Source organism: Bubalus kerabau, chromosome 1, assembly GCF_029407905.1.
Source record: "Bubalus kerabau isolate K-KA32 ecotype Philippines breed swamp buffalo chromosome 1, PCC_UOA_SB_1v2, whole genome shotgun sequence".
Lineage (NCBI taxonomy): Eukaryota > Metazoa > Chordata > Mammalia > Artiodactyla > Bovidae > Bubalus > Bubalus kerabau.
The window spans coordinates 136,838,447-136,865,016 of record NC_073624.1 but is presented as its reverse complement, the minus strand read 5'-3'; the positions used below and the strand labels follow the sequence as shown (position 1 = coordinate 136,865,016).

The window sequence follows — 26,570 nt, the reverse complement described above, 5'->3', positions numbered from 1 at the left end:
CTAGGGAGTGTCGCTAGAAGGGAGGCCTGGGTTGTGAGGAACTAACTTATTTCTTGGAGAGCAGGAACCTGAGTGTGGCCTCTCTGAGGCCTGGGGGTGGGGCTGTGGAAAGGGCCAGAGTGTGGCCTCTGGTGGCCCTCCTGGTACTTGCTTGCCCCTCACCCCTTCCTGGTCCACCCACTGTGGGCACCAGGACACTGGCCCAGAGGCTCTGCAGGCCCCCCTGGGCTGGTTGCTCCACCTCTGCCTGGTGATCTCTGCCCAGTACTGCCAGCCAGGATTGGTGGGCACTTAGTGTGAAGGGGTGGCAGGATTCAGGGGATCACGGCCAGGGAGAGGCTGCTAGGACCTGGTCCCCATTCACTGGAGGACAGGACCAGATATGCTTATGCCCAGGCCCCCCTCTTCCTTTCCTCCCTCCACTGAGGGACCTCATGGACCTCCTCCCACCTGCCGTCCCTCCTTCTCTGGAAGCGGGAGCCAGGCTTCTGGCACCAAGCATGGAGGGACGGCTCTCCTGATGCACCCAGTTCCCCTTCCAAAGGGCTGCTTCTCTAACGTCTGGCTCCTCCTGGCACCCTTGGTGAAAGCAGGCCCCCCTGCCCAACCCCATGCACCAGGATCTCTGCCTCCTCCCAGCCCTGCCCACTGGGGCATCCAGGCCCCTCCCCAACCCCTAGGACCCTCTGGGTCTGGCTAGGCCCCTGGGGGAACTGTCCCCACCTAGCCCGCTTGGCTCCCTGGTCCCCCTGCGCCTGGGCCCGGGGAGGGAGCCAGGCTGCAGTTAACACACGACCCTGTGGCCACCTGAAGTCCCTTCTCCACCTACTCCTTTGCCAGCTTGTTGACAGGAGAGTGATGACGGGCCCGGGTGCAGGGAGCGGCCGCCATCCCGGGTGGTCTGTGCTGTTAGTCATGGTTAGTTACACGCCCAGTTGCACACTTGCCGCAAGTTACACAACCTGGCGGATGGGTGGCTCTTCCTTAATCTATTTTCACATAAGACGAAGGGGAGTGCCACAATCAAGGCAAGCAGAGGCAACGGGAAGGCTTCTTGGGGGATCCTGCAGGGGGCTGCTCTGTTGGTAGAGCAGTAACCTGTGAGCTGTGAGGGGGCATCAGAATGGTCTATTCTCCTCTCATTTGCCCTCCCCTGCCCCTTGTGCTCCAGTGGTACCTAAAACCATATCAGTTTGTTTGCTTCCAACATTATTCTCCAAAAGGGAGTATCCATGGGACAGGGCTAGGGAAGTGCAGAGACCCGTGTGTGTTCTCAGTGGACATCGGCCTGCCTACCTCATCTGGGTCCCCTGAGGACAGGGTCAGCAGTCAGGGTCCTGCCCCAGGGTGTCAAACACACGTGCCATGAAGCTCATGGGATAGCGTGGGTGTGAGCTTGTGCGACCCATGACCGCTCAGACTGCTGACTGGCCCTCAGGGCACATCACGTTCCACAGGTTCCTGTTAAACACTGTTAGCGAGGGCGTGGAGGAAACTGGAGAGGGCCTCTCCGGAGGTGGTTATGAATTCAGATGGCCGGGGCTGCTTCCCAGGGCAGGTGGAGAGCCCCTGGACAGCTCAAGTCCTCGGAACTAGAAACTGAGACGTTTCCAAGGCTTACCACATGCTTGATTCTCTGGCTTCATGTTTTGCTGGCTGCCCTGTGACCTGGGGGTCATGAACCCTACTTTATATCCAGGAAATGATAACTCAGAGAGGCGCCTGCCTCATCCATGACACTCAGAGTTGGAGCCGAAGCTCTGCCTGCACGGCCGCCCCGGGTGATAAGTGGCTGGTGGGGTGGGGGGGCCTCAGCTGGACAGTGTGGGGAGGGGAGTGTGTGCAGGAAGCAGAATCTGACTTTCACCTGCTCCCTCACCAGTGGCGGTCACCTCTATTGGTCCCTCAGGTCCCATCAGACTCTCACCTGAGCCTGCTGGCACCTGCCCCTCCCCCCACCACCCCCACCCTCCCTGGAGCCCTAGCTTCTGAGGACTTAACCTCCACAGGGTCTCTGTCGTGATGCTGGTCCACACGCCCGTGTGGGCACCTGGGTCCCTGCTTCCTCTCTTCTGAAACAGCAGTCACCCAAGGCGAGGCCCCCTTCCATCTTCCGAAACTAAAACCTTGCAGGCTGTACCTTTTTAAAGGAAGGGAGTTTTTACCCAGAGAGGCCTTTGGTTTTGGAGAGAATGAAGAGAGGGAGGCAGAGACCACCTTAAAATGCTTCTTTCCCCAGTTCTGCTTCTCTTGAGTTGCAGCTCACAACACTCTTGGAAGGGTCTTGGGGCTCAGACAGCTGAGCCCTGACTGGCATGTTATTTCTTCTTCTTTTTTTTTTCCTCTCTCTCAACTTTTTTCTAAACATAAATTGTTCTGAAGTGTAATGTACATATAGCAAAGTGCATGAGTCATAAATGCTGCAGCTCAGACTTTTCATGGGGCGAATCCATGGGTGATCAGTACCCAGCCCCAGCAGACCCCTTGGATCCTGATTAGATGTTCTTTTGTGTCTGGTTTCTTCTGCTCCACGTGATGCTGGTAAGACTGGTGTGTCCACTCTTGTTGATGGTGGCGCTCCCAGAGTGATTCTACCTCTTCGCTGTGGAGGGCAGCCGGATGGTTCCCAGTATAGAACCATTGTGGACAGTGCTGCTCTAAACACGGGTGGATGGGTCTTTGGGTGTGAGTATGTAAGCATTTCTGGTGGGTCTACACCCAGCGAGGAGTTCTTCAGCCTGTGTATACTTGGCTTTCTTAGGCACTATTGGTCCGTCTTCCCACGTGGCTTTACCAGCTCAGCTCTCACCACCAACGATGGGAGTTTCTCTTGTGCCACATCCTTGTCAGCACCTGGAACTTTCTGCCTTTCCATTTTAGCCACCCTGGTGGGCGTACCGCAGCAGCACCCGGTGGTGTGAATTTTCCTTCCCCTGATGACTAATGAAATTGAGTGCTTTTTCTTATGTTTATCATCTTTTTGGACATCCTTCTTCAAGCCTTTTGCCTATTTTTAAAAAGTTGGGTCTTCAGACTTTTTGATTTATGTGAGTTCTTTATATATTCTGGACATGAGGCCTGAACTGGATGTATACACCTATGTCTAGCTCTGCACACGTATTCACAGGCAGACATACACACACGTGTTCACTCAACAGAGAGGTGTCAAGTGCCCCCATCTGCAAACATGTCCCAGTCCCTGGGACACAGCGGTGAATAGACCAAGGCCTTGCACTCACAGAGCTCAGTTCTCCCTAGAGGAGACACTGACAAATAAGGAAGTAGAAAGAATATGTCAGACTTAAGTGGCCATGAGAAGGAAAGTTCAGGGGGAGAGGAAGTGTGGGAGTGGAGGTTAACACTGTAAATATGTCACCAAGAAGGTGACATATCAGTAAAGACTCAAGAGGAAGAACGCTGCACGCAGACGAGGGCGAGCAGGGGCGGGGGTGAGTGGAAGGTGGGAGGTTTCCAGTCGGAGCACCCACATGGCCGCTAGACCCTGGCTTTCATTTCACTGAGGGTCTTGGGCAGTGGATGGGCAGGACCTGACATAGGTTTTAACAAGGCCAATCGAGCTTCTGTGTCAAGGCAGGATGGGTGGAAGCAGGGACATTAATTAGGAGCCTGTAGCCCTGAGTCCAGCCTCCTGTCCCAGTTTCTCGTTGGTCCCAGGTGTCTGTACTTGTGAGGATGTCCAGGGTCACTGTCATCCCGGAATCAGGCTTTTTGCTCTTTGCTCAGAGTGTCCTCTCATGGTCATGGGATAGATGCCCTAATTCCTGGCCTCATGGCCAGCCCACATCATCCGGGCTGCCTCATCTTCCCAGAAGCCCTCAGTACATGTCTGCTGGCCGCACCACACCTGGTTCCTTTTCCACTTTCTAAAGCCAGCTCTGGAAAGGTTACTGGGTTCCCGTATTGGTCCCCTCAAGCTCTCCCTGTAGCATCTTGCTCCCTGAGCCCAGCCCCACCCACAGCTTTAAGCAGGGCAACACCCTGGCAGGGGTCAGCCCTGGCAGGCCCATCTCCCTGCCTCCATGGGAACCAGGAAGGATGTGGCTGTGGTCCATGTACACACATGAATGCTGAGGTCACACCTGTGAACAGAGAGAGCACCATCCATGTATGTGAGGACATTCCCATCGCAGGGACAACGGGCAGCGGGTGCTCCTTACTCCTGGGAAAGCATCTACCTTATCAAGGGATGCTGGTGAAACCTGTGAGTGAGCATGTATAGAAAGGCGCAGTGGGGCTGTACATGGGCTCAGCCACCTCCTCTGGACCACAACACCTAGAGAGGCAGAGGGGAAGGCTTGCTATGAATGCAGGTGGCAGTAGGCGTGTTAACTGCCCACGTGGACTTTCTGGAACTATACTGTGGCCACCTGAGGGCCTAATTGTCCTGCAGGGCTGTGGGATAGAGCCGAGGACTGCAGGGGTGGGTGCCTGGCAGACTCCCTCAGGGCAAAACCCCTCACCCCTCTTGGCACTATGGAGTTTTCTGAAGGGGCAGGGTGGCCAGGCAGGCTCAGGACCAAGGACCCAGGCTGGTCCTGGTGCCATGAGTACCCTGTGGAGGCCACTGTGAGCTCTGCATCCTCTGACTGGCCTGAAAGGAGATGCAGAAGCAGCAGGGGGAGGATATTGTGAAAGCTTGTGTGTGTGTGTGGGGGGGGGGGCTGATGTATCTGCAGCCATGGCCATTTCTGCTGATGTTGCCCCCTTCTACCTAACTACCCACCCCAGGAGCTGAACAAGGCTGTAGCTAAAGTGCAGGTGCTGGAGCAGTGAGATCTGAGTTCCAGTGTTAGAAGAGAAAGTGGGGTGGTTTCCAAACTGCTGTATCCTCTTGGAGGAGACTGGTGAAGGGACTCAGCACAGCCCCTCATTCTTCAGGACAGAAATAGCTGTTCTCCAGGACTCAGCCTGAGGGCCAGTCTTGCTGCTGCTGCTGCTAAGTCACTTCAGTCGTGTCCCACTTTGTGTGACCCCATAGATGGCAGCCCATCAGGCTCCCCCGTCCCTGGGATTCTCCAGGCAAGAACACCGGAGTGGGTTGCCATTTCCTTCTCCAATGCATGAAAGTGAAAAGTGAAAGTGAAGTCGCTCAGTCGTGTCCGACTCTTAGCGACCCCATGGACTGCAGCCTACCAGGCTCCTCCATCCATGGGATTTTCCAGGCAGGAGTACCAGAGTGGGGTGCCATCGCCTTCTCCGCCAGTCTTGCTACTGGTGACAGAACAGGCAAAGGAGAGGGAGTAGCTGAGGGGAGAGATGGCTGTTTCACAAGGCTGCTGAGGGTGAGGTGTGGGGCTGTCGAAGGCAGGCTTCCAGGGGACCTACCTGAATACTGACAGGGTCACCTCTTCCCATCCCAGCCCCAGGCTTGCTCATGAGCTCTCCCAGATTCTGCCCTGTTCCCATTCCCAACTCAGCCTCTAGGCCCTCTGGTTCTAGACCTCCCAGAGAGGACAGTCTTCCCTCAGTCCACCTTTCCCTTTCAGATTCTCAGAGCCTGAGTTGAGGGCAACGCAGGAACCCGGTGGAGGGGAAGATGGTCACCTGACAGGATTCTTTCTCAGCGCTGGGGCTCCTGAGGGCGGAATGACGACTGGCTGTGCCATGTGCCAGGCCCGCCCCACGCCGTGTCTTAGATTAGTCCTCCCACAAAAGCAGCTGCTGTGTCCCCAGTGTTCACTCAAGGAAACAGGACAGAGTTCCGTGGGACGCTCGAGGCCAGAGCTGTGTGGAGTGAGAAAGCCGTGAGCGGAGGCATTCAAGCCAGGTGCTGGCCAAGCACCTGCCGTAGCTCTGTGGTGGACATCTAAGATGAGGTGAGGCTGGGGAGGGCGAAGAGAGGCTCGAGGGAGGATACGGGGGGCGCAGGGGGCTCTCCATGAGCTGGATCTCACCAACACGACCGTTCCCACCCCGCGCGAAGCGCCTACCAGCACGCCGCCCCTTCGCCTAGTGGCAGACCCCGTCCGGAGCACCCAGCTCCGACACCCTGCTGTGGCCTCTGTACTGACGCCACTGCCTGCTCCCCCTGCACTCTCGGCGCCCCCAAACCCCGCGCCGGGCCTCTGAGCCTGGCCCACGCTGCGCCGGTCCCCGCGCCCCAACCCCTGCACCTTCCCCACGGCCCTCCAGCAGCGCCCCGCCCCGCCCTTGCCACGCCCCCTACGCCACGCCCCTTTCGAACCCCGGCCGGGCGCCTGCCCCTGCCACTTGGCCAGCTCGGCCCCACCCAAGTCCCCTGCTACCCCTGGGCCCCCTACCTCGGCCCCACACAGACTCCTAACGTTCCCGGCCCTGCCCCTCCCCGGGCGCCAGCCGCCCCTTGGCCCCACCCCTGGTCCGGCCCCGCCCCGCGGGAGGAGGCGGGCGTGGGGAAGTCCGCGGCCGGGGCTGGGGTTTGGAGCCGCCTGGGCGCGCGGGCAGAAAGGCAGCCGCACCCGAGACGCCCGGGGCGCCGGGGGACAACGCTGGGAGCAGGTAGCCAGGATGTTTCTGGAGCCCCAGGTAGGGCTGCGGCGCGTGGCAGGTGCGGGGCGGCGGGTGGCGGAGGCGGTGACGGGGACGCGCTCGCAGGGCAACCCCTTGATTGCAGTAGGACCGCGGGGCTAGGGATTCCTGCGCCGCCGAGCTGCGGAAGCAGGGCTCACCTCCCGGCAAGGAGTGCGGCCAGGCGGAGAACATCTTCGGCCAGGCCTGGAAGAAGCTTGCCCTTGGGAACCACTCCCTCTATGGGTCCCCCCGGGCACCTGCTGCCAGGTGGGCTGCGCCCAGGGCTCAGAACGGATGGGCAGCCCAGGCTGCCACTGCCTTGCCTGGCCCTGCTTGCGGAGGCCAGTGTTAGTCTACGGCTGAGCGGCACCTGCACAGCTGGTACGGACCCCTGTGGGGCGGATAGCGCTGGGAGGCAGGTGACAGCAGCCTAGCAGCAGGGCCGGCGGGAGGGTGGCTGCCCTGGGACTGGCACAGTCAGGCGTGTAAGAGACAAGACCACAGTGCATCCTTTTCCCGACTTGAGGGGCACAGAACCACCTGTTTGCCCTGGAGGAGACAGGGGGACTGTAACGAGGTGGGCACGTGGGTGGTGTGTATGTGTGTATGTGTGATGTGTGGGTGAGAGTGAGATTATGTGAAAACCGTGGGATGTTTAAATATGGGATGTGTGTGAGAGAGGGAGAAGCACGGAGTGGGGCAGGACACAGACACCTGTATGTTTAAGGGCAGTGAGCCTCAGGCTAGGGCTTTGAGGGATGTGGGCCCCACGATGAGGGGCAGCTTCTTTTCTATAGGAAGGAAGCTGAGAACCTGCCATGGAATTAATCCTGAGCATGAGGCAGTGTTGCATTTCCATGGCTGTTTATTACAGTTCTTCCTTTGAGATGATCGGGTGATGAGATTCAGGTGTTGCTCTTTAAGCCCTCTCAGCCTGGAGCTGATCAGTGTAGACCCAGGACCTCAGGGGCTGAGAAGGGGGCTGCAGCTGGGCTAAATCAGGCCTGGCTGTGCCCAAGAAGCAGGACTCATTTGTTCTTTCACGGAGTCATTACTCATTTATTGAGCCCCTGCTGTGTGCAGGCACTGTGGATTCAGCAGGGAACCAGATACAAACCACAGCTCCTGTCCTCATGGCTCACCTTCTAGCAAGAGAGACAGGGGGAGAAAAAAAAGCACAATCAATAAATGAGATATGGAATGTTACATGGTGATAAGTGCTAAAAGAGAAAAAGTAAACGAATAGAAAATATCAAGGGTGCATCAGGCAGGATAATTTAGATTATCAGCAGTAGCTGAACAACCCCCAAAGCCAGGGGCTGATAATAACACAGTGTAATGTCCACTTATTGGCTTGTCCGTCAGGGGTTGACAGGGCCCCACCCTGAGCCTTCCTCTCTCAAGGACCTGGGCTGACAGGTCCCATGGCAGAGGGGGAGTGAGGCCCTTGCACTGACATTTCAGTGCCCCACTTCACAGTGCCACACGTCACTTCCACTCACTGTTCTTGAGCCAGATGAGTCACATGGCCCCACTCAATCTCACTGGGACCAGCAGTGACAGTTCTCAGCCTGGCGACATGTCCAGCGTGTTTGGTGCCCAGCACGTTGACCACCAGTGTGGGGCTGCCTTGGGTAGGGCAGTCCGGGGAGCCTTTCACCTGAGGACCTGCTGGACGAGAGGCAGGGAGATAGTGGCAGGGGGAGCAGGAGTGCCTGGCAGGATGTCAGGCCAAGCTTGGAAGAGGAAGCTGCCCGTGTGTTCAGGCACCAGACTGGAAGCAGGTGTCAGGGGCAGGGCTGGTGAGGGTGAGAGGATAGTTTGGCCAGCTCAGGGGCTCAGCTGAGGGAGTGAGGAGGAGAGATGGCTCGATTTGATCACACTCTGAAGGTAAAGCAAGAGGCCCTGCTGATGGTGGAAATGGGTACAGATGGAGAAGAGGCAGCAACTCCAGGAAGGAGCGGTGGGGAAGGATGCAGGTGGAGCAGGTGGGGGTGGGGAGGAGGGGGAGCAGTTTGACACCCCCTGGGGCAGTGTCACCTGGCACTCACAGGGAGTATGGAGTCCAGGGAGGGTCTGGCCCGGGTGCTGATGCGGAGCCCCAGCTTGCTCCATCCTGCGGGCTCTTGCCGCCTCTTGGCCATGCTGCCTACACTTGTACCTGCCGTTCAGGACAGCCCGCCCAGGCGCCACGCCCCCATCTTGCTGGGCCTGCCTGCCGCTGGGGTTGGGGGAGCCTCGTGTGAGCTCCACCAGGGGAGGCAAGGGGCGTGGAGGGAGCCACAGCATCCTGTGTCCACCTGGCTGCCTTCTGAGGTGCTGGAGCACTGGGAACAGTCGCATAACCAAGACAGGGACCACAGTGGTGCAGGGTCTGCACAGGTTGGGCCATCTAGGACGGCCGCGTGGGGCATTGGCTTTGGCATGGGTAGGGTTTGACCAGAGAGATGGAGCTGAGGTACCTGTGGAAGCCACCTGCACCCTCCACACCTCTGGGCTCCTTGGGAGTCTCCCTCTGGGGAGTTGCAAGTAAGTGACCAGAAGAGGACTGGTCTCTCAGGGCTCTGGTATCAGTGAGACCTGTTATGTCTCCCTGTTATTCCTTCTCCTGACCCACTGGAAACTCCCTGGTTTGGAGTTTCCTTGGAAGCCCACCTCAAGTTCTCCCTGATGTCTCCCTACAGAGTTATACCCCCCACCCCTGTGCCCCCTCAGCACCCAGGACAGACATCTGATCCCGCGTCTCTCACACTGCACGGTGGTGTTACTGCTGCCTCTGGTAGCTGACACGGTGCTCTGTGGGCTCCTCCAGTCCCAAGTGTGTGGCACAGGTCACAGGACCTCAGGGATGTTTGTCAGCTAAATAAGTGAGGGAAGAAAGAAGCAGACACAAGGGCTGGAGCGGTCCTGCCCAGTTCTGCTTCTTTGTTTTACACATGGGGAGGCTGAGGCCCACGGGGGCTGCGGCTGGCCTGAGTTCAGCCAGGGGTCAGAGCTGGCCCCTTGACCACGATGTCCACTGTCCCAGGTTCTGGGCTGGCTGGAGCCCTGTGGGTTCCAGGACAAGGGGAACCTGGAGGCAGACAGAAGGGAGAGTCCTAGGTCTGGTGGGAGCATGTGGATGGTGGCCTCTACTGGGGTTCTCCACTTCTTCCCCCTTGGAGCCCTGCTGCCCCCAAGGGCTCTGGCCCCGTGGCCTCAGGGCAGTTGGTGGGCCGTGGGGTTTCTCTGGCAAACCCACTGCCCTGTGTCTCGGCCTCCAGTGGAACCACCCCAGCCTCACTGTCCTGCTCACCCCCGCCTGCCTGGCTGGGGCCAAGCCCACGGCATTTCCCAAAGGTCAGTGTGGCTGCCGCACGAGCCGCCCCCTGTCCATGGCAAGTGTGAGTCAGAGGCCCTGGGAGCCAGCTCTCCGGTCTCCTCTAACCCTCACAAGGTCGCTGTGCCAGTGACACAAGAGGAGGCTGAGGCTCCACGATGTAAGGCAGCACCATGAGCAGACCAGGCGTTCATCCTGGGGCTGGCTGACCCCAGAGCCTGGACCCCCTGCACACACCAGGGGCCTGTGCAGCATCCTTAGAAGAGGGAAGCGAGTTCCCAGGGGTGCCCAGCCCAGAGGGCAACATGGGGGGCTGTCAGGGGTGTGTGACTAGGAAAGGGGGCTGTGAATCGGGTGGCTGACATGGGTGGCAGAGCGGGCCCATTGGGAATGTGTCCCTGGCCAGTGAAGAGCTGGGACGCCCCAGGGCATGCACACACGCCCACACACGCAGATTCCTGGCTCATACCCCTTTCTCTTTCGCCACTGGAGTGCAAACACATTCCACATGGACTGAGTCGGGATGTTCCCCGAGGAGGTTGATAGGTAAGATATTGATCTTTAAAAAAAAAATGTGTGTTAGGTAATTGATAATTAAACTCTCTTATTAGTTTGAACAGATTTTCAATTGGGCTCCCTGGAAAACCAAGAATGATTTAATTCATTTCTAATGTATCTTTTAAAAACTTTCTAATCTTACTGTTTTCTAAAAGGTACACAGCAGCTTTCAATAATAGCAGTTGTCCTTGGCTTGATCTTCATTTTAATGAAGAGGCCTCTGACGTTTTGCTGTGAAGTCTGAAATTGACCCTAAATTTCAAACAGATATTCTTCATCATGAGGTACACTTAATTCCCATGTTAAGTGCCAAGAGTGTACACCAAGAATGGATATTCATCCGAGGCTTTCCTATATCTGGCAAAATCATCAAATTCCTTTCCTCCTTGGACCTATTAATGTGTTGACTTATTAGCTTTTCTGAGCTAAATCATCCTGTTACTGGAATAAATCCCACAGGGTCAGGCTCAATTCTACTCTGAAATGCTGCTGAGTTCATTCAGCTGATATGTTGCTTGGGGTATTTTTCATCTATATTCATAGGTGAGAATTTATTCATACTTTTCTATTAGGGTAGATATTTGTCACATTTATAAATCATGGTTTTGTTAGCTTCATAAAATGAATAGGAAAGGTTTTCAATATGAATTGTGTAGTTGAAATAGTTTAAATATCATATAAAATTATCTGACTCTCCAAGGCTTGAAATAATTCATTTTGGAAACTGGCTCACCCGGGGCTTGCTTTTATTTTTCCCTGAGGTTTTAGTTGACTGTGAAGTTACTTAATTTGTACTATGGTTATGGTCCTTTTGGGTTCTAAATATTTTTAGCCTATTTTGGTTATTTATATTTCCTAGGTAATATCCCAGTTCGAAATGCTTTCAGGGCTTTTAGCACAGATTTATATCATCTATCCTTTTGAGGTTTCTTCTCCACATTAGCTTCTCTTTTTCATCCATCTTCGTCTCTTCATTCTTTGCTTCCCTCCTGTCGTCCCTCTCCCCCTTTCTGCTAGCTTCCTTCCTTTCTTCCTTTTGTTGATGAGAATTGCCAAAGGTTTATCTTTTAAAATTTTCACTTTCAAAAGAAAACCAACTCTTGAGTGCACAGCAAGTCCTACTGTCTTCCTTTCCTTAAATCCACTAATTTCTCATTTCGTAATTCCTTCCTCCAGTGTGCTTTGCTGAATGTCTGTTTTGTTTAGAAGCTGTTTTTTTAGCTTTTTGAATCAAGTGCTTAGTTTGTTTTCATCTCACCCCCCCTTTAATTAAAATATATTGAAATCTATGAATTTTTCTCTGAGTACAGCTTTGGACATATTGAATTTCATGGGATTTCTTCTAAGGGTTATTATTCTGATGTGTCTATAATTGGAGTTTTGATTGCTACTTGAACACAAACATGACTTAGGGAAGCTTTTTATTAAATGGGTGAATTTTTTTTTTTTTGGTTCATCGTTTGTTTATTAATATCCAGACATATCATTCTGTCGCCTGTACATTTCCATTTGGGAACTCCATCAGGGTTTCATTGGTCATTTGATGTGTGAGCAATGTGGGTGAGTACTCTTGGACAGAAGAACATGCCTTGCTGTTTTTAGGGCATGATATTTCACATATTTTTCTCTTTATGCTTCCATCCCCACGTCCTCAGAGAATGCCCTGCAGTATTTTCATTCCTTTCTACCACGCATCTCTTTGGGTCTGAATCGCATGTCAGGAATTGTAGAAAGTTCTAGTTGTTGTCCTGCCTGTTTCTGGTCCACGAAGAGCCCTATGCACTGTGCTTGGGCGCCGGGCCCGTTTCCTGGGCACAGCGGGGCAAGCATGTTCTCGGCAGCGTGCCTTTCACTTTCAACCCTTGGCAGAAAGAACCCGCCTGCAGGCTGAAGCAGCGGGCTGTTCCTGGCTCTGCTTGGCCAGACCGTGTGACCTCAGGCTGTCCTTGGCCTCATGGGCTGCAGCTCATCCCAGCAGCGGCCAGTAGTGCCTTGAGGGGCGCTGTGGGGATGTGTAGGATGGCCCATAGGTGGAAACCTTCTGTGAGTGTCCTTATTGGCAGTGATACTGCCAGCTGTTTCAGGTCAGGCCTGGATCTGGCCGCCCAGCACGGGGCCCCTCGGGTGCACGTGCACACCTGGCCCTCGGATCCTGCCCTGGCACCCCACAGTGCTGTGCTCACGGGCCCCTCCATGCACTCTGCAAGCAGGTGGCTCTGGGCCAGGCCTTGTCCATCTCTCAGGGACCCTGGAAGTCTCCCTCCACCTGCTTTTGCCTTGCGCCTGTCCTCCCTTCTCTGGAGCCTGCGCTGAATCCTGGGTTTCATAGCAGATCATGGTGGTCACACTCACCGGGGTTCACCACTTTGGAGCTGTAAGGCCTGGGGCTGATGACTTAAACCCTTGGGGTTTGCTCCCTGTCTGGAAAATGGGATGACAGCTGCTGGGCCAGCCGTGTATGCAGAGCGGCGAGTGGGAAAGCGCAGTGCCCTGGGGAGGAATGCAGGCAGCTGTGCTGCTGGTGCTCCTAGGGGCCAGCCAGTTCTAGACACTAGGGGGCGCAGGTCAGGCGCGGGGCAGGAAAGCTGCTTGTGTACACAGCGTGTGCATAGGGAGCGGGAGATGTTTCTGTTTGAGGGTCAGGACACGTGTCCAGGTCCTGTTTCTGAGAGGCTGTGGCCACTGGACAGGCTGTGCTGTAGGGAGCTGGGTGCCTGCTGCTCTCCACCCTGAGGCTGGCACACACAAACCTCCAGCCCCTGCAGAGCGGCAGGATCCCAGGGGTGCCACTCTGGGTGTCTGCCAGGAGGATGACAATTCAGGCGAAGGAAATGGATTTTTATTTGTTTTTAAACACAAAGGAAAATCGTTGCTCAGCCTAATTAGATGTCATTTAAACATGAAAGAACTGTACGTTCTTCCCCCACCAACCCCTGCACCCCCAGACAGCCTGCAGGGTGGAATAGAGGCCACTGTCTACTCAGGCCTGAGTGTGGCTTGTCTCTCCAGCCCCTCCAGCCCTAGGGGCCCAGCCTCCCTGTCTCTCAAGGACCCTCGGCTCTGACCCAGTTCCCTGTTGTCCTGCTGGCTCACAGCCATGCCCCTGCTGCTCCTTGGGGTCCTTCCTGTGTGGGGTACCGGGAGAGCCTGGGTCAGACGTCCCCTTCTGGAACCTGGGGTCCTGACAGGAGGCAGATTTTTGCAGACTTTTTTTTTGCCCCAGATTTTGCTTCACATACTAAGCACCAATCTTAAGTGGACGCCCTGTAGAGGAAGGAGATCCCAGAGATGGGATTTCAGTGGAGGTGAGGGGCTGCACAATGCCCTCCTCGGTGGCGCTTTGAGGACAGGAGTGCCTCCCAAGTCTATCTCATCTTCCTCCCCCTTCTGGCTGAGGCTGTGCCCAGCTCAGCCTCCAGGAGTCTAAGAGTCACCTGCCCACGTGCAGGAGTGCACCGTGATCCTTGTGGAATCTGAGGCCATAGATTTCAGGGAATGGGGAGGCCCTGGGCACCATCCTCCTGCCCTGGGGGCCCTGAGTGGGAGGTTGGCATGCCAGCAGCCTGCCCTCCAGGAAAAGGGCAAGGATTCTCTGAAATCCTACCTGCTCCTCCCTGGGCCTCTCAAGGCTCAATAATGGGATGGTTATTGGTGGACAATGACATTTTGTCCCTTGAGCAGCCACCAGAAGAAGCTGACTGGGCAGAAAGGGAACGAAGTAGGAGGAGGAGGAAACCCGGACTCGGCAGAATCAGTGTTTAAGAGGGTGAAGAGGAGATGGCAAGATTCCTTTAGTCAATTCAAATAGGATTTGGTAATAGGAAAGAATTCAGAAGGAGAAAAAAAAATGAATCATGCATCTGTAACAAAGCTTTAATTGTTGGCATCTCTCCGAGGCCGGGCCTTTGTGGAGAAGGCGCCGAGGTGCTGCGTGGCTCCGTTCCCATGGCAGCCACCTCCTGGCTGGAGTCCGGCCCACAGCCCTCTGCCAGCCTCCGGGACTGCCCTGGCTGGCCCAGAGGGTGCACGGAGGTAAATACGGCTCTTCTTCCTGGCATTTGTGAATATGATTTCTTGAAGCTTGGTTTCTGTGGAAAATGCCACCCTTCGCCCTCATTCCCTGCAAGATCCATCAGGCTGGGAGGATGGGAGCTGCACAGAGCTGTACAGCACCCTGCCTGCAAGGATGGGGCCAGCCATGCTCTCCTGAGGGCTTCCCTGCTGGGAGGGCCACGGGGGTACAGGGGTGAGGACTAATGAAGCCTCTCCACAGAGGCATGTCACCCCTGCCACTCTGCACCCCAGGTAGAGCCAGTTCTTTTATTTAAAATTTTTTTCAAAAAATTTAGCCATGCTGCAAGGCTTGTGGGATCTTAGTTCCCTGACCAGGGATTGAACCTGTGCCCTCAGCAGTGAAAGCACTGAATCCTAACCACTGGACACCAGGGAAGTCCCCAGAGTCAGTTCTGAGCCCCACATGCCAGGACAGGGCAGCGTGGCCAGGCAAGTGGGTCTACTTGCCCAGAAGGAGAGGTGGCTTCCCCCTACTTTCTCCCTGTCCGCATCGGGCCCAGTGGCTATCCGGAGTGTATGTCCAGGGGGGAGAGGGCCCCAGGGAAGGGTCAGGAGAGGGGCAGTGCCAGCCCCCATAACTGTGTCTAGAAAGGTGGTGGGGACCCTGGAGAACAAGTGTCCCTGGGGCCTACCAGTGTCCTGCAGTTCTGACTCCACCGAAACCAACAGGTACTAAGCCTGTCCCGAGCGTGGTGGCCTCAGGTCACACTCAGTACCACCTGTGAAGTCCCTGCTGGAGGTGCCAGCATATAGGGGAGGTTGCTAGCTCTCAGCTCAGGGGTGGCCAGGTGTCACTCCCAGCCTGCTGGACCCCCAGCCCATTTTTGCAGCCAGACCCTGAGTTTCTTTAGTATGTGGTCCTGGCAGACAAAACTAGGCTTGCAGGAGCTTAAGAGACACATTTGAGCTCAAAGGTAGGAAGATCTGAAAGCCAGGAATTGGGGAGGGGAAGAACCGCCCCCAGGAGAGAGCTGTCTGCCTACTGGTATCTGAATTCAGGCTGGCAGCTGCTCTCCTGACCTTCTCCTCTTCCTCTTCTGGAGGACTGATCTCCTTTTAACCCATAATACCACATCCTTATCTGTGTAGTCACTGTGCATCCCAGCCACAGCCTGCCCCCAAGGGGCTCAGTGGGGACAGAGACCCAGTTCCCTTCATTGGTAGGTCTCCAAGGTGTGGGCGGGTCCTTGGTAACACTTGTGAATGAATGAATGAATGAATGAACGAGTGAATGGTCAGTTGGTCAAGGAGTGAGGGCTCTGTGGAACACCCATCTCTTACCCACCTCCAGCGCGAATGACATCAGAGAACCAGACAGTGAGCCCTAGAAGGATGAAGGGCTCCATTTTGCAGATGTAGGAGGCCCAGCCTCAGCTGCCCCAAGGATCCCAGCAGAGGTCCCTGGGCCAAGCAGCCAGCATGGATCTTTCCCTAACTGTGGCTTCTGAGTGCTGATGGGGCTACTGCCCTGCTCCCACCAAGCCTGGGTTTTTCTGGAACTGGGATGAAACCAGAGACAGCCTCACGTATGTACTCATTCTGAAATCTCTGCCAAAGGTTATCCTCTTGGTTGAGTGGTCCTCCAGGGTGGGGGCCCAGGGCTGGCACCCAGTTTACCCCCAGGAGCACTTGTTCTCGCTCTCCTCCAGTCAACAGAGGGGAGACTGGCAAGATGTGTAATTTTCAGTTGCTAATTGTGATGCCCTGCAGCTTGCTGAGCTAAAAATAGTCTCCATTTTGTTGAGTAGGTTAAAAAATAGAAGCCCATGTGCTGCCTCCAAAAAAGCACCCCTTGCAAAGCCTGGCAGAGGCAGGGGGCTGTGGCGCCCTTCCTCCACCTCCCAGCAGCTCCCTGGGGGCTCATGCAAGATGGGCCCTCAGGGCCATTTTTGTCCCCGTTTTCCAGGAAGCTGGGATGCTTAACTTGGCATCCATGGATGAGCTTCCGGGAGCCTGTCAGTCCCTGAAATTTTATGCAGAAGGTCGTGGGAAGGTGCACTTATCCGTGTGCTCAGGGCGAGGGCCTCAGTGTTCATCTGATGCTCAGAGGGTCAAACCCTGGCCAGGCACAATGACAAGCTGGAATGACAGTCTCCAGATGGAGCAGGGAAGTGGGGCAGGCAGGCCTGGGCACACCTACTCACCGCCACCTGCCTGGGCAGCCTTGTACAAGTCCTGTGCGCTTGGCACCCTCATCTAAGAAATGAGCATCTCCACACTGCCCCCTGTGGGTTGGGGGAATTACACTGGATGAGATGTAACACCCAGCACCTGTCTGGGCTCCCAACTCCCAGTGATAAACATCTCAAGTACAAAAGGTTAGGACTTCCCTGGTGGTCCAGTGGTTAAAATGCTACGCTTCTACTGCAGGGGACATGGGTTCAATCCCTGGTCGGGGAACTAAGATCCCATGTGTGGCACGGCCACACACACACAAAAGTAAATTAAAAAGAATATATAGAAGAATATATAGAATATATATAATCGAAGCTTATCCCTGCTTCTCCACTTAGAAACTTCCAGAACTGCAGACTCCAGGATTGAAAGGAGCCCTATATTCTGACTGTACCCTGGGAACCTGGCCTAGACAGCTCCTCCCCTTCAGAGCTGAATGGAGGCCTGTCATTGTTTTGTCCAGCTGCACAGGAGTCTGCCCCCTCCCTGGGCTGTTGACCTCCCTCTTAGCTGGGCAGAGCCGGTGGACAGTTATTCCTGGAGCCACCCTCTGACTCCTCCCTCTGGGGCTGAGAAACGTGTGTCATGCAGATCCCCCTGGGGTGGGGGCCATGCATGCCCATTGGGCAGTGCCTTCCCTTTCCTGGGATGCATCCGGAGAGCAGAGTTGCTGTTAGGAACAGGTAACTGGGCATCAGAGGCCAGGAGGCTGGAGGACCCCTGAGAACCCACAGGTGGGGTCCCTCCCCAGTGGCTCCTGAAGGTTGAGGTCTCTGCCCCACCTCCTGCCCCAAGTCCCTTCCCTCCCACCCCGCCTTCCTGCCCTGCCCTTCCACCCTACCTTCCTGCCCAGAGCTTGGGGGATCGAGCCAGGGGGCTGACTAGTGCCCCACAGGCCCTGCTCCTGGGCAGGGACCATCGCCTCCCAGGGCTGGGAGGCAAGAAGTGAGGCAGGAGCAGACCTCAGGTGTGGGAACACCTCCGGGAGGGTGTGCAAGGTTGCCCCAGACAGTCAGGAGCACGCACAGCCCTGCACATGGGTGCTGCAGTAATTGGACTTTTGTCTAGAGTCAGTGTCACTTACTTTCTTTACCCAAGTATGTTTAAGTAAATCGTTTGTGATAGCTTCAGCTGTGGAAGTCTTTTACGAGACCACTGGGCAGGGTTAGGCCTCCCCCCAGGGCCTTGTTGGGTCTCTCATACCAGAAGCAGGAAAAGCACTTGGGAAAGGCCTTTAGCCAGGCCTGGACGAGGTTGCGAGTGGAGGATGTGAGGATGTGCGAAGGAGTAGCCATGGGCTCATCCGGGTACACGGAGCGGGCTCTGGCCGTCTTAGTAAGGCCAGCAGCCCTGGGCCTCTGTCACAGCTGCGGCTCCCAGAGGTGCAGGGTCTCTGAAGGCCCTCTTGGGCACAGCTGGAGTTTGTGAGTGGAAGGACTGTGCCTCAGGTCACAAAAGCTGTACACATGTGCACATGTGGGTGTCTGGCTTTTGCATGTGTGTGGCCAGCAGCAGATACCCTCCTCCTGATTTCGCTGCCTAATGGGGAGGCATGGACCCTCCCTGTACTAGGGCCACATTAGAAGGCATATAGCAGTGAGTGGCCCCCAGATCTCTAGCTAAAGTCTCTTGAGGACGTTGCAAAAGAAAATTTCGTTCCTAATCTTCGGCGGAAGAGTCCTAAAACCCCTCTCTTCCCACCTTTGCCGGTATCTCTCACAGCACAGGGGCTGCCCGAGGTCTCCTCTTACTCCCCGATTGTGCCTCCCTCACCTCCTGGCCCTCAGTCCAGCAGTTTCTATGTCCTTGATACTTTGGTGCACTGTGTTTCTTAGAAGGTGTGCACGTGTGTGTGTGTGCAGGGCAGCTGCACATACTCAGAAGCTAAGCTTTTTGGCTGAGTCCCTAAAACGGGCCTTCGACCTGAGTTACATGGACACGTGTGCTGTGTGCGCACTTGCATCCGATTCTTTGTGACCCCCTGGACTGTAGCCCGCCACGGTCCTCTGTCCCTGGGATTTCTTCAGGCAAGAATTCTGGAACGGGTTGCCATTTCCTACTCCAGGGGATCTTTCTGATCCAGGGATGAGCTCCCGCTTATACCCTGTGGGAAGGATCCCGTGTTCACAGAGTCCTTGGCCTGGCTGAGCAGTACCCAGGGGACAGCGTTTACTTACTGAACAATGACACCCCTGGTGTGTGAGCTCTTGTTCTAGGCTGAAGACAGGCTCCTTGTGGTTTTCCCCTCCAGTACATCCACACCGGAAGTTTGGGGACCAGTATCTTGTCTGACAAACACGGCCAGGGCTCACACAGATGGAGTAACTTGCCCCAAACCAACATATGGAGGGAGGCCTGGACCCAGGTCTGACCCTCAGGGCACTTAGGAGCCGCTGGGTCTCATTCAGATGTGGGGGGTGGGGGCAAGGGTGTGTGTGGAAACCAGAAGAATGGCTGCCCTTCTCTGAACTCGGCCTCCCTAAAGATGGAGGCAAGGCTAAGGTGCGAGCACTTTACTGGGGAGCTGGCCCTGGGACACAGGAGGGAGGAGGGAGAGCAGCCAGATAACGGCGCTGAGTTCTGATGGTCCGCCTTACCGCAGTCTTTGGAGGCCCTGTGAAGCCTGTGATCTGAGTCTGCCCGGGGTTTTCACCTGGCTCCGTGCGTTCGGCATGCACACACCCACACCCCGGGGGGTGGGGAGCCACAGGGTCTCCCTGCCAGCTCCCAGCCCACCCTCGGCACCCACTGGTGCCCGCAGTGCCACCACCTGGCTGGTCACTGAAATGCAGGGCGTTGAGTCCCAGCCCAGGCCTGCCGGGTCATGCCTGCACTTTCCCTGGACGTGCTTGTCCCTTTGAAAGTTGAAGCCTCCAGGTGACAAGAGCATCTCTGCTCTCGGTGCTGCCCATCCCTCCGCTGCTGCTCTGTCCTGCTGATGGCTGTGAGGCTGCAGGTCGGGAGTGGTGGCGGGCGGTGCTGGGTGCCACCGAGGCAAGGCACAGATGCAAGTGGCACACAATGGCCCGGTCCCGCTCCCAGGGACATGTTTTCTCATCTAGCCTTCATCCCTACCCAGCGAGGGAGGAGGCGCGAGAGACTCTACGGCCCATTTTACAGCCGAGGAAACTGAGGTTCAGAGCAGCTCAGAGGTTTCCCTGTGGTGTGGAGACCGTGTCTCCTGACTCCAGCCTGGACTCGCTCACTGGCTCCCAGTATTGAAACCGCAGGAGAGGACTCAGCAGGTGTGTGTGCGGAGGTCACAGGTGAGGGTGCAGGCAGGGAGTGTTAAAGGAATGTAGTTTCTAGGAGGCCGGGGGCTGGGCTGGACCATGGTGTAGGGGTAGCTGGTGTCTGGCTCTGGGGGGCCAGGACAGCCTGCGGTCAGGCAGTGGGGCAGCCCAGGAGGGGTGGAAAGAGGGCAAGGCAACAGTACAGCCACAGGAAGCCCTTGTGCCTCCTTGCTTGGCCCACCCGGCCCTCCTGACCTACAGCCAGCCCGCTAGACACTGCTGGTGGCAGCGTATCCAGGCAGTAGCAGAGGGCCCCTCAGGCTCAGCCTTTGCCTGACCGGACCTCCCTGCCTGCTCCCGGCCCACCCTCGGCACCCACGGCGCTGCTCTGCCCGTGCAAGGGCACCTGGCACCCTCTAAGGCTTGGCCACGGGGACTCTGGGCCCGGTTCCAGGGAGGACCCTCTTCCTCCATAGTGGCCCTGGAGAGCCGGGTAAACCCATGTGTGAGACAGACAAGTGCTGACACACGACAGCTGGCGCTGCACTCAGTGCCAGTTCGCTCCCAAGCTGGCAGGAACACCCGCTCCCCCCTGCTCCTGGGCCTGCCCTCATGCCCACCTGCGCCTATGCAGGAGGTGGGAAACTTGAGGGCCAGGCTTCCAAGAACCAGTGAATCACTTTCACCGGCCTGACTGTGAGTCCATTGCATCTATAATTAGAAGGTGCTGGCCTTCCTGCCAGAACAGAGGAAGAGCTGTAAGGAGTCAGAGGAGGCAGTGCAAGTCCGTCTCCCACTCCCCTTAAAAGGCCTGCTGCCTTGTCCAGACCAGTACCAGCTGACTTGGGCCAGAGGTGCAGGTCCCCTGGGAGCTCCATCATTGTCCACCAACCCTAGCCCCGTCTTCCCCCTCCCTCGTTCTGGCCTCTGGAGGCTTCCAGAGAGCTCCACCAGTGTCTGAGTCTGCAGCTTTGAAGCAGGTCTGGCTGTAGGCAGGAGCAGCAGAGGCAGGAGAGAGGCTCTGTGTACTTGTCACTTTGCCCTTTTCACCTGGAAAGCCTTGAAAAACACCAGTGCCCAGGCTGTACCCCCCGCCAGTTAGAATTGTTGCGGTGGAAGCTGGGCAAAGTGGTTTTCTAAATTCTCTAGGTGATTGTTATGCAGCCACCAGAGGCACTGACTTAGGTGAAGCTGGTCTCATCACCTGGAGGCTAAAACTTTCAAACGGACAAGGACATCCAGGGAAAGTGCAGGCATGACCTGGCAGGCCTGGACTGGGACTCAGTGCCCTACATTTCAGTGATCAGCCAGGTGGTGGCGCTGTGGGTTGGGCCACACCAGGTGCAGCAGCTGCTGCTGCTTAGTTGCCAACTTGTGTTGGCCTCTTGCGACCCCATGGACTATAGCCTACCAGACTGCTCTGTCCATGGAATTCTCCAGGCAAGAATACTGGAGTGGGTTGCCATTTCCTTATCCAAGGGATCTTCCCGACCCAGGGATTGAACCTGAGTCTTCTGATGGGCAGGTGGATTCTTTACCACTGAGTTACCAGGAAAGCCCACACTAGGAGCAGCAAAGCTTTCTAAAGGAGAGGATCTGACGCTTCAGAGAACAGTGAGTTCCGACTCAGGGGAAGGTGCACTGCTGCCGCGGACAAGTTCTTGGTGGTGCTGACCCTGCGGCTCCAGCTTTGCATTTGTTTTAGAGCATCCTTGCAGGGTCTGACTCCCCGGGGGCCTGTGTGTCTAGAATGGCCTCTGTGGGGCATGGAGTAGGCACATGTGTGGGAGTTCGCTCCTCAGGTGGGAGGTGGTACCGTGTTCTAGTGTGCAGTGCTTTACCCAAGTGAGCACACTCCATCCTCCAAGCATACCTCTGAAACAGTGTTCCCCGTGCCCATTTACAGATGAGGTCATTAAGGCTCCGAGAGGTTGAGGGTCCTGATAAAGCCACAAGTGATCCACAAGCTGATCCAAAGCCACAAGCTGATCCGGGCACAGACGCAGGCCTGCCTGACCACCTTTGCTGCCATCCTGGCCCTGCTGCAATTGCCCCCATCTTGAACTCTTTTCTGTGTCTTCCAACATCTCCATGCCTTCATCATCATCACCTACTGAAGGTTTATCAGACTTGTCAGTGGCAGCTCTGAAGCCCCCAGTGTATCTGCTTCCTCGGATTATCTGCTGTGTGACCCTGGACAGTTACTTGGACCCTGTGACCCAGTTACTTGGCCTCTCTGTGCCTTGTCCTCACTGGCAGCATGCAGAGAGTAGCGTTTGCTCACTTGGGGTTATTGTGAGGATGAATGAGATGATTCAACTCTAGCAATAGTGTCACTGGTGGCCCATACAAAGTACTCAGAGTTTTAGCTACTGTTATTTCATTAAAAAAAAATTTATTGGAGTATAGTTGATTTACAAGGTTGTATTAGTTTCTGCTGTACAGCAAAGTGAATCAGTTATACGTATTCCTATATCCACTCTTTTTTTAAGATTCTTTTCCCATATAGATCATCACGTAGTATTGAGTTGAGTTCTCTGTGCTATATGCTGCTGCTGCTGCTAAGTCACTTCAGTCGTGTCTGACTCTGTGCAACCCCATAGACGGCAGCCCACCAGGCTCCTCTGTCCCTGGGATTCTCCAGGCAAGAATACTGGAGTGGGTTGCCATTTCCCTCTCCAATGCGTGAAAGTGAAAAGTGAAAGTGAAATCGCTCAGTTGTGCCCGACTTAGCAACCCCATGGACTGCAGCCTACCAGGCTCCTCCATCCATGGGATTTTCCAGGCAAGAGTACTGGAGTGGGTTGCTGTTGCCTTCTGTGCTATATAGTACATCCTTATTAGTTATCTATTTTACATATAGCAGTGTGTATATAGGGCTTCCCAGGAAGCACTAGTGATAAAAACCTGCTTGCCAATACAGGAGATGTAAGAGAGGCTGGTTCAATCCCTGTGTCAGGAAGATCCCATAGAGGAGGGCATGGCAACCCACTCCAAGTATGTACATGTCAGTCCCAGCCTCCCGATTTATCCCTCCCTTTCCTTGCCCTGCTTATAGCCATAAGTTTGTTTTCTACATCTGTTATTTTCTTCTTTACCACTTATACCATTTTTAAAGATTACACTAATACAAGCAATACATAATATTTGTCTGTCTCTGACTTCACTCAGTATGACAATCTCTATGTGGTTGCAAATAGCATTAATTCATTTGTTCTTATGGCTGAATTATATTCCATTGTGTGTACACACACCACATCTTCTTTATCTGTTTCTCTGCCAATGGGCATTTAGTTTGCTTTCATGTCTTGGCTATTGTAAATAGTGCTGCAGTGAACACTGGGATACATGTGTCTTTTTGAATTACAGTTTTCTCTGAATGTATGCCCAGGAGAGGGATTGCTGGATCATATAGTCGATCTGCATCTGTTTTTTTTTAGGGAACCTCCGTACTGTTCTACATAATGGTTGCACCAATTTACATTTCCATCAACAGTGTGGGAGGGCTCCCTTTTCTCTACATCCTCTCCAGCACTTTTTTTTTTCTTTCTTCTTCTTTTTTTCCTCCTGTGTCTGTTGGTTTTCCAGCTCCAAACCCAACTTTCCACTGAGTTTGGCGACCAGGCTTTGCCAATTACCATTCTGGACAGCTGGTTTCCTATCAGGTTCTACCAGCAGGGGTCATTGAAATTGGCAGCCAGGGGAGCTCTCTGTTCCTCCATATCCCACACCAGCAGTTCCCCTCTCCAGCACTTTTGATGATGGCCATTCTGATTGGTGTGAAGTGATACCTCACTGTAGTTTTGATTTTCATTTCTCTAATAATTAATGATGTTGAGCATCTTTTCATGTGCTTTTTGGCCATCTATATGCCTTCTTTGGAGAAATGTCTATTTAGATCTTCTGGCCACTTTCCGATTGAGTTATTTTTTGTTATTGAGCTGCATGAGCTGTTTGTGTGTTTTGGAGATTGATCCCTTGTTGGTAGCTTTGTACACAGATATTGTCTCCTATTCTGTGGATAGTTTTTTCGTTTTGTTTATGGTTTCCTTTGCTGTGCAAAAGCTTTTAAGTTTTATTAGGTCCCATTTATTTATTTTTGTTTTTATTTTCATTACTCTAGGAGGTGGATCCAAAAAGATTTTGTTGCTATTTATGTGAAAGAGTGTCCTGCCTATGTTTTTCTCAAAGAGTTTTATAGTATCTGGTCTTATATTTAGGTCTGTAATCTATTTTGAGTTTATTTTTGTGTTTCATGTTAGAGAGTGTTCTAATTTCATTCTTTTACATGCAGTTATCTAGTTTTCCCAGCACTACTTACTGAAGAGACTGTCTTGTCTTCTTTGTATTCTCTTGCCTCCTTTGTCATACATTAGTTGACCATAGGTATGTGGGTTTATCTCTGGACTGTCTATCCTGTTCCATTGATTTATATTTCTGTTTCTGTACCAGTACCATACTGTTTTGATTAATGTAGCTTTGTAATATAGTCTGAAGTCAGGGAGCCTAATTCCTCAGCTCTGTTTTTCTTTTTCAAGATTTCTTTGGCTATTTGGGGTCGTTTGTGTTTCAACTGAACTGAACTGTGTTTCCTTACAAATTGTAATGTTTTTGTTCTAATTCTGTGATAAATTCCATTGGTAATTTGATAGGGATTGCATTGAATCTGTGGATTGCTTTGGGTAGTAGTCTCATTTTCACAATATTGATTCTTCCAATCCAAGAACACGGATATCTCTCCATCTGTTTGTATCATCTTTGACTTCTTTCATCAGCATCTTATAGTTTTCTGAGTATGGGTCTTTTGCCCCCTTAGGTAGGTTTATTCCTAGACATTTTATTCTTTTGGATGCAGTGGTCAATGGGATTGTTTGCTTAATTTCTCTTTCTGATCTTTCATTGTTGCTATATAGGAATGCAAGATATTTCTGTGTGTTAATTTTGTATCCTGCAACTTTACCAAATTCACTGATGAACTCTAGCAGTTTTCTGGTAATGTCTTTAGGATCTTCTATGTATAGTATCATGTCATCTGCAAACACTGACAGTTTCACTTCTTTTCCAATTGGTTTCCTTTTTTTTTTTTTTCTGATTGCCATGACTAGAACTTCAAAACCTGTGTTGAATAAAAATGCTGAGAGTGAACATCCTTGTCTTGTTCCTGATCTTAGAGGAAATGCTTTCAGTTTTTCACAGTTGGGAATGTTGTTAGCTGTGGCTTGCTGTATATCTTTTTTATGTTGAGGAAGTTTCCTTCTGTGCCTAGTTTCTGAAGTTTTTGTCATAAATTGGTGTTGAATTTTGTCAAAAGCTTTTTCTGCATCTACAGAGATGATCGTATGGCTTTTATTCCTCAGTTTATTAATTGTGTTATCACATTGATTGATTTGCATATATTGAAGAATCCTTGCATCCCTGGGATAAATCCCACTTGATCATGGTGTATGGTCCTTTTAATGTGTTGTTGGATTTGGTTTGCTAGTATTTTGTTGAGGATTTTTGTGTCTATGTTCGTCAGTAATATTGGCCTGTAATTTTCTTTTTTTGTGGTATTTTTTTTTTTTTTGGTATCAAGGTGATGTTGGCCTTATAGAGTAAGCTTGGGAATGTTTTATCCTCTTTGATTTTGGGGAACAGTTTCAGAAAGATAGGTTTTAACTCTTCTCTAAATATTTGATAGAATTCACCTGTGAAGCCATCTTGTCCTGGACTTTTGTTTGAAAGTTTTTTAATCACTTTCAGTTTTAGTACTTGTGATTGGTCTGTACATAATTTCCATTTATTCCTGATTCAGTCTTCGATGGTTGTACCTTTCCGAGAATTTGTCCATTTCTTCTAGATTTTTCTTTTTATTGGCATATAGTTGTTTGTAGTTGTCTCTTATGATCTCTTTGTATTTCTGTGGTGTCCACTTTAACTTCTCTTTTTTCATATCTTATTGTATTGATTTCAGCCCTTTCCCTTTCTTTCTTGATGAATCTGGCTAAAGGTTTATTAGTTTTGTTTATGTTTTCACAGAAACAGTTTTTTTTTTTTAACTTCATTGATCTTTTCAATTGCTTTCTTCATCTCTATTTCATTTATTTCTGCTCTGATCTTTATGATGTCTTTCCTTCTACTAACTTTGGGTTTTGTTTGTTCTTTATCTTGTTGCTTTAGATGTAAGGTTGGGTGGTTTATTTGAGATTTTTCTTGTTTTGTGAGGTAAGATTGTATCACTGTAAACTTCCCTCTTAGAACTGCATAATATTTGGATCATCATGTTTTTGTTGTCATATGTTTCTTGGTGTTTTTGATTTCCTCTTTGATTTTTTCAATGATCCATTGGTTGTTTAGTAACATGTTGTTTAGCGTCAACATGTTTGTGTGTTTTTACTATTTCTTTCCTGCAATTTATTTCTAATCTCAAAATTTTGTAGTCGGAAAAGATGCATGATATTATTTCCGTTTTCTTAAATTTACCTGGGCTTGATTTGTGGCCCAAGAAGTGATCTATCCTGGAGAATGTTCCATGTGCACTTGAGGAGAAAGTGTATTCTGCTTCTTTCAGATGGAATGCCCTATAAATTTCAATGAAGTCCGTCTTGTCTAATGTGTCATTTAAGACTTCTTTCCTTATTGATTTTATGTCTTGATGGTCTGTCCATTGGTTTAAGTGGGATGTTAAAGCCCCCCATTATTGGTGTGTTACTGTTGATTTC

At 52.8% G+C, this 26,570-nt stretch overlaps 1 protein-coding gene across 3 annotated transcripts in view; it reads left to right on the top strand.

The window, feature by feature from the left end:
* The window catches only part of RASGEF1A (RasGEF domain family member 1A), a 90,575-nt gene that overhangs the window by 47,226 nt on the left and 16,779 nt on the right, over nucleotides 1-26,570 (top strand). The window contains exon 1 of one of the 3 annotated variants that reach the window (XM_055589452.1): nucleotides 6,386-6,525. The exons of 1 other annotated variant lie outside the window; for it this stretch is intronic. In XM_055589452.1, coding sequence (XP_055445427.1) covers nucleotides 6,508-6,525 — 18 coding nt within the window. In that variant the 5' untranslated portion in view covers nucleotides 6,386-6,507. Of the gene's footprint in view, nucleotides 1-6,385; nucleotides 6,526-6,871; nucleotides 6,892-26,570 lie in introns of those variants that run through there. One more of the 3 variants, XM_055589458.1, reaches the window with a different exon arrangement.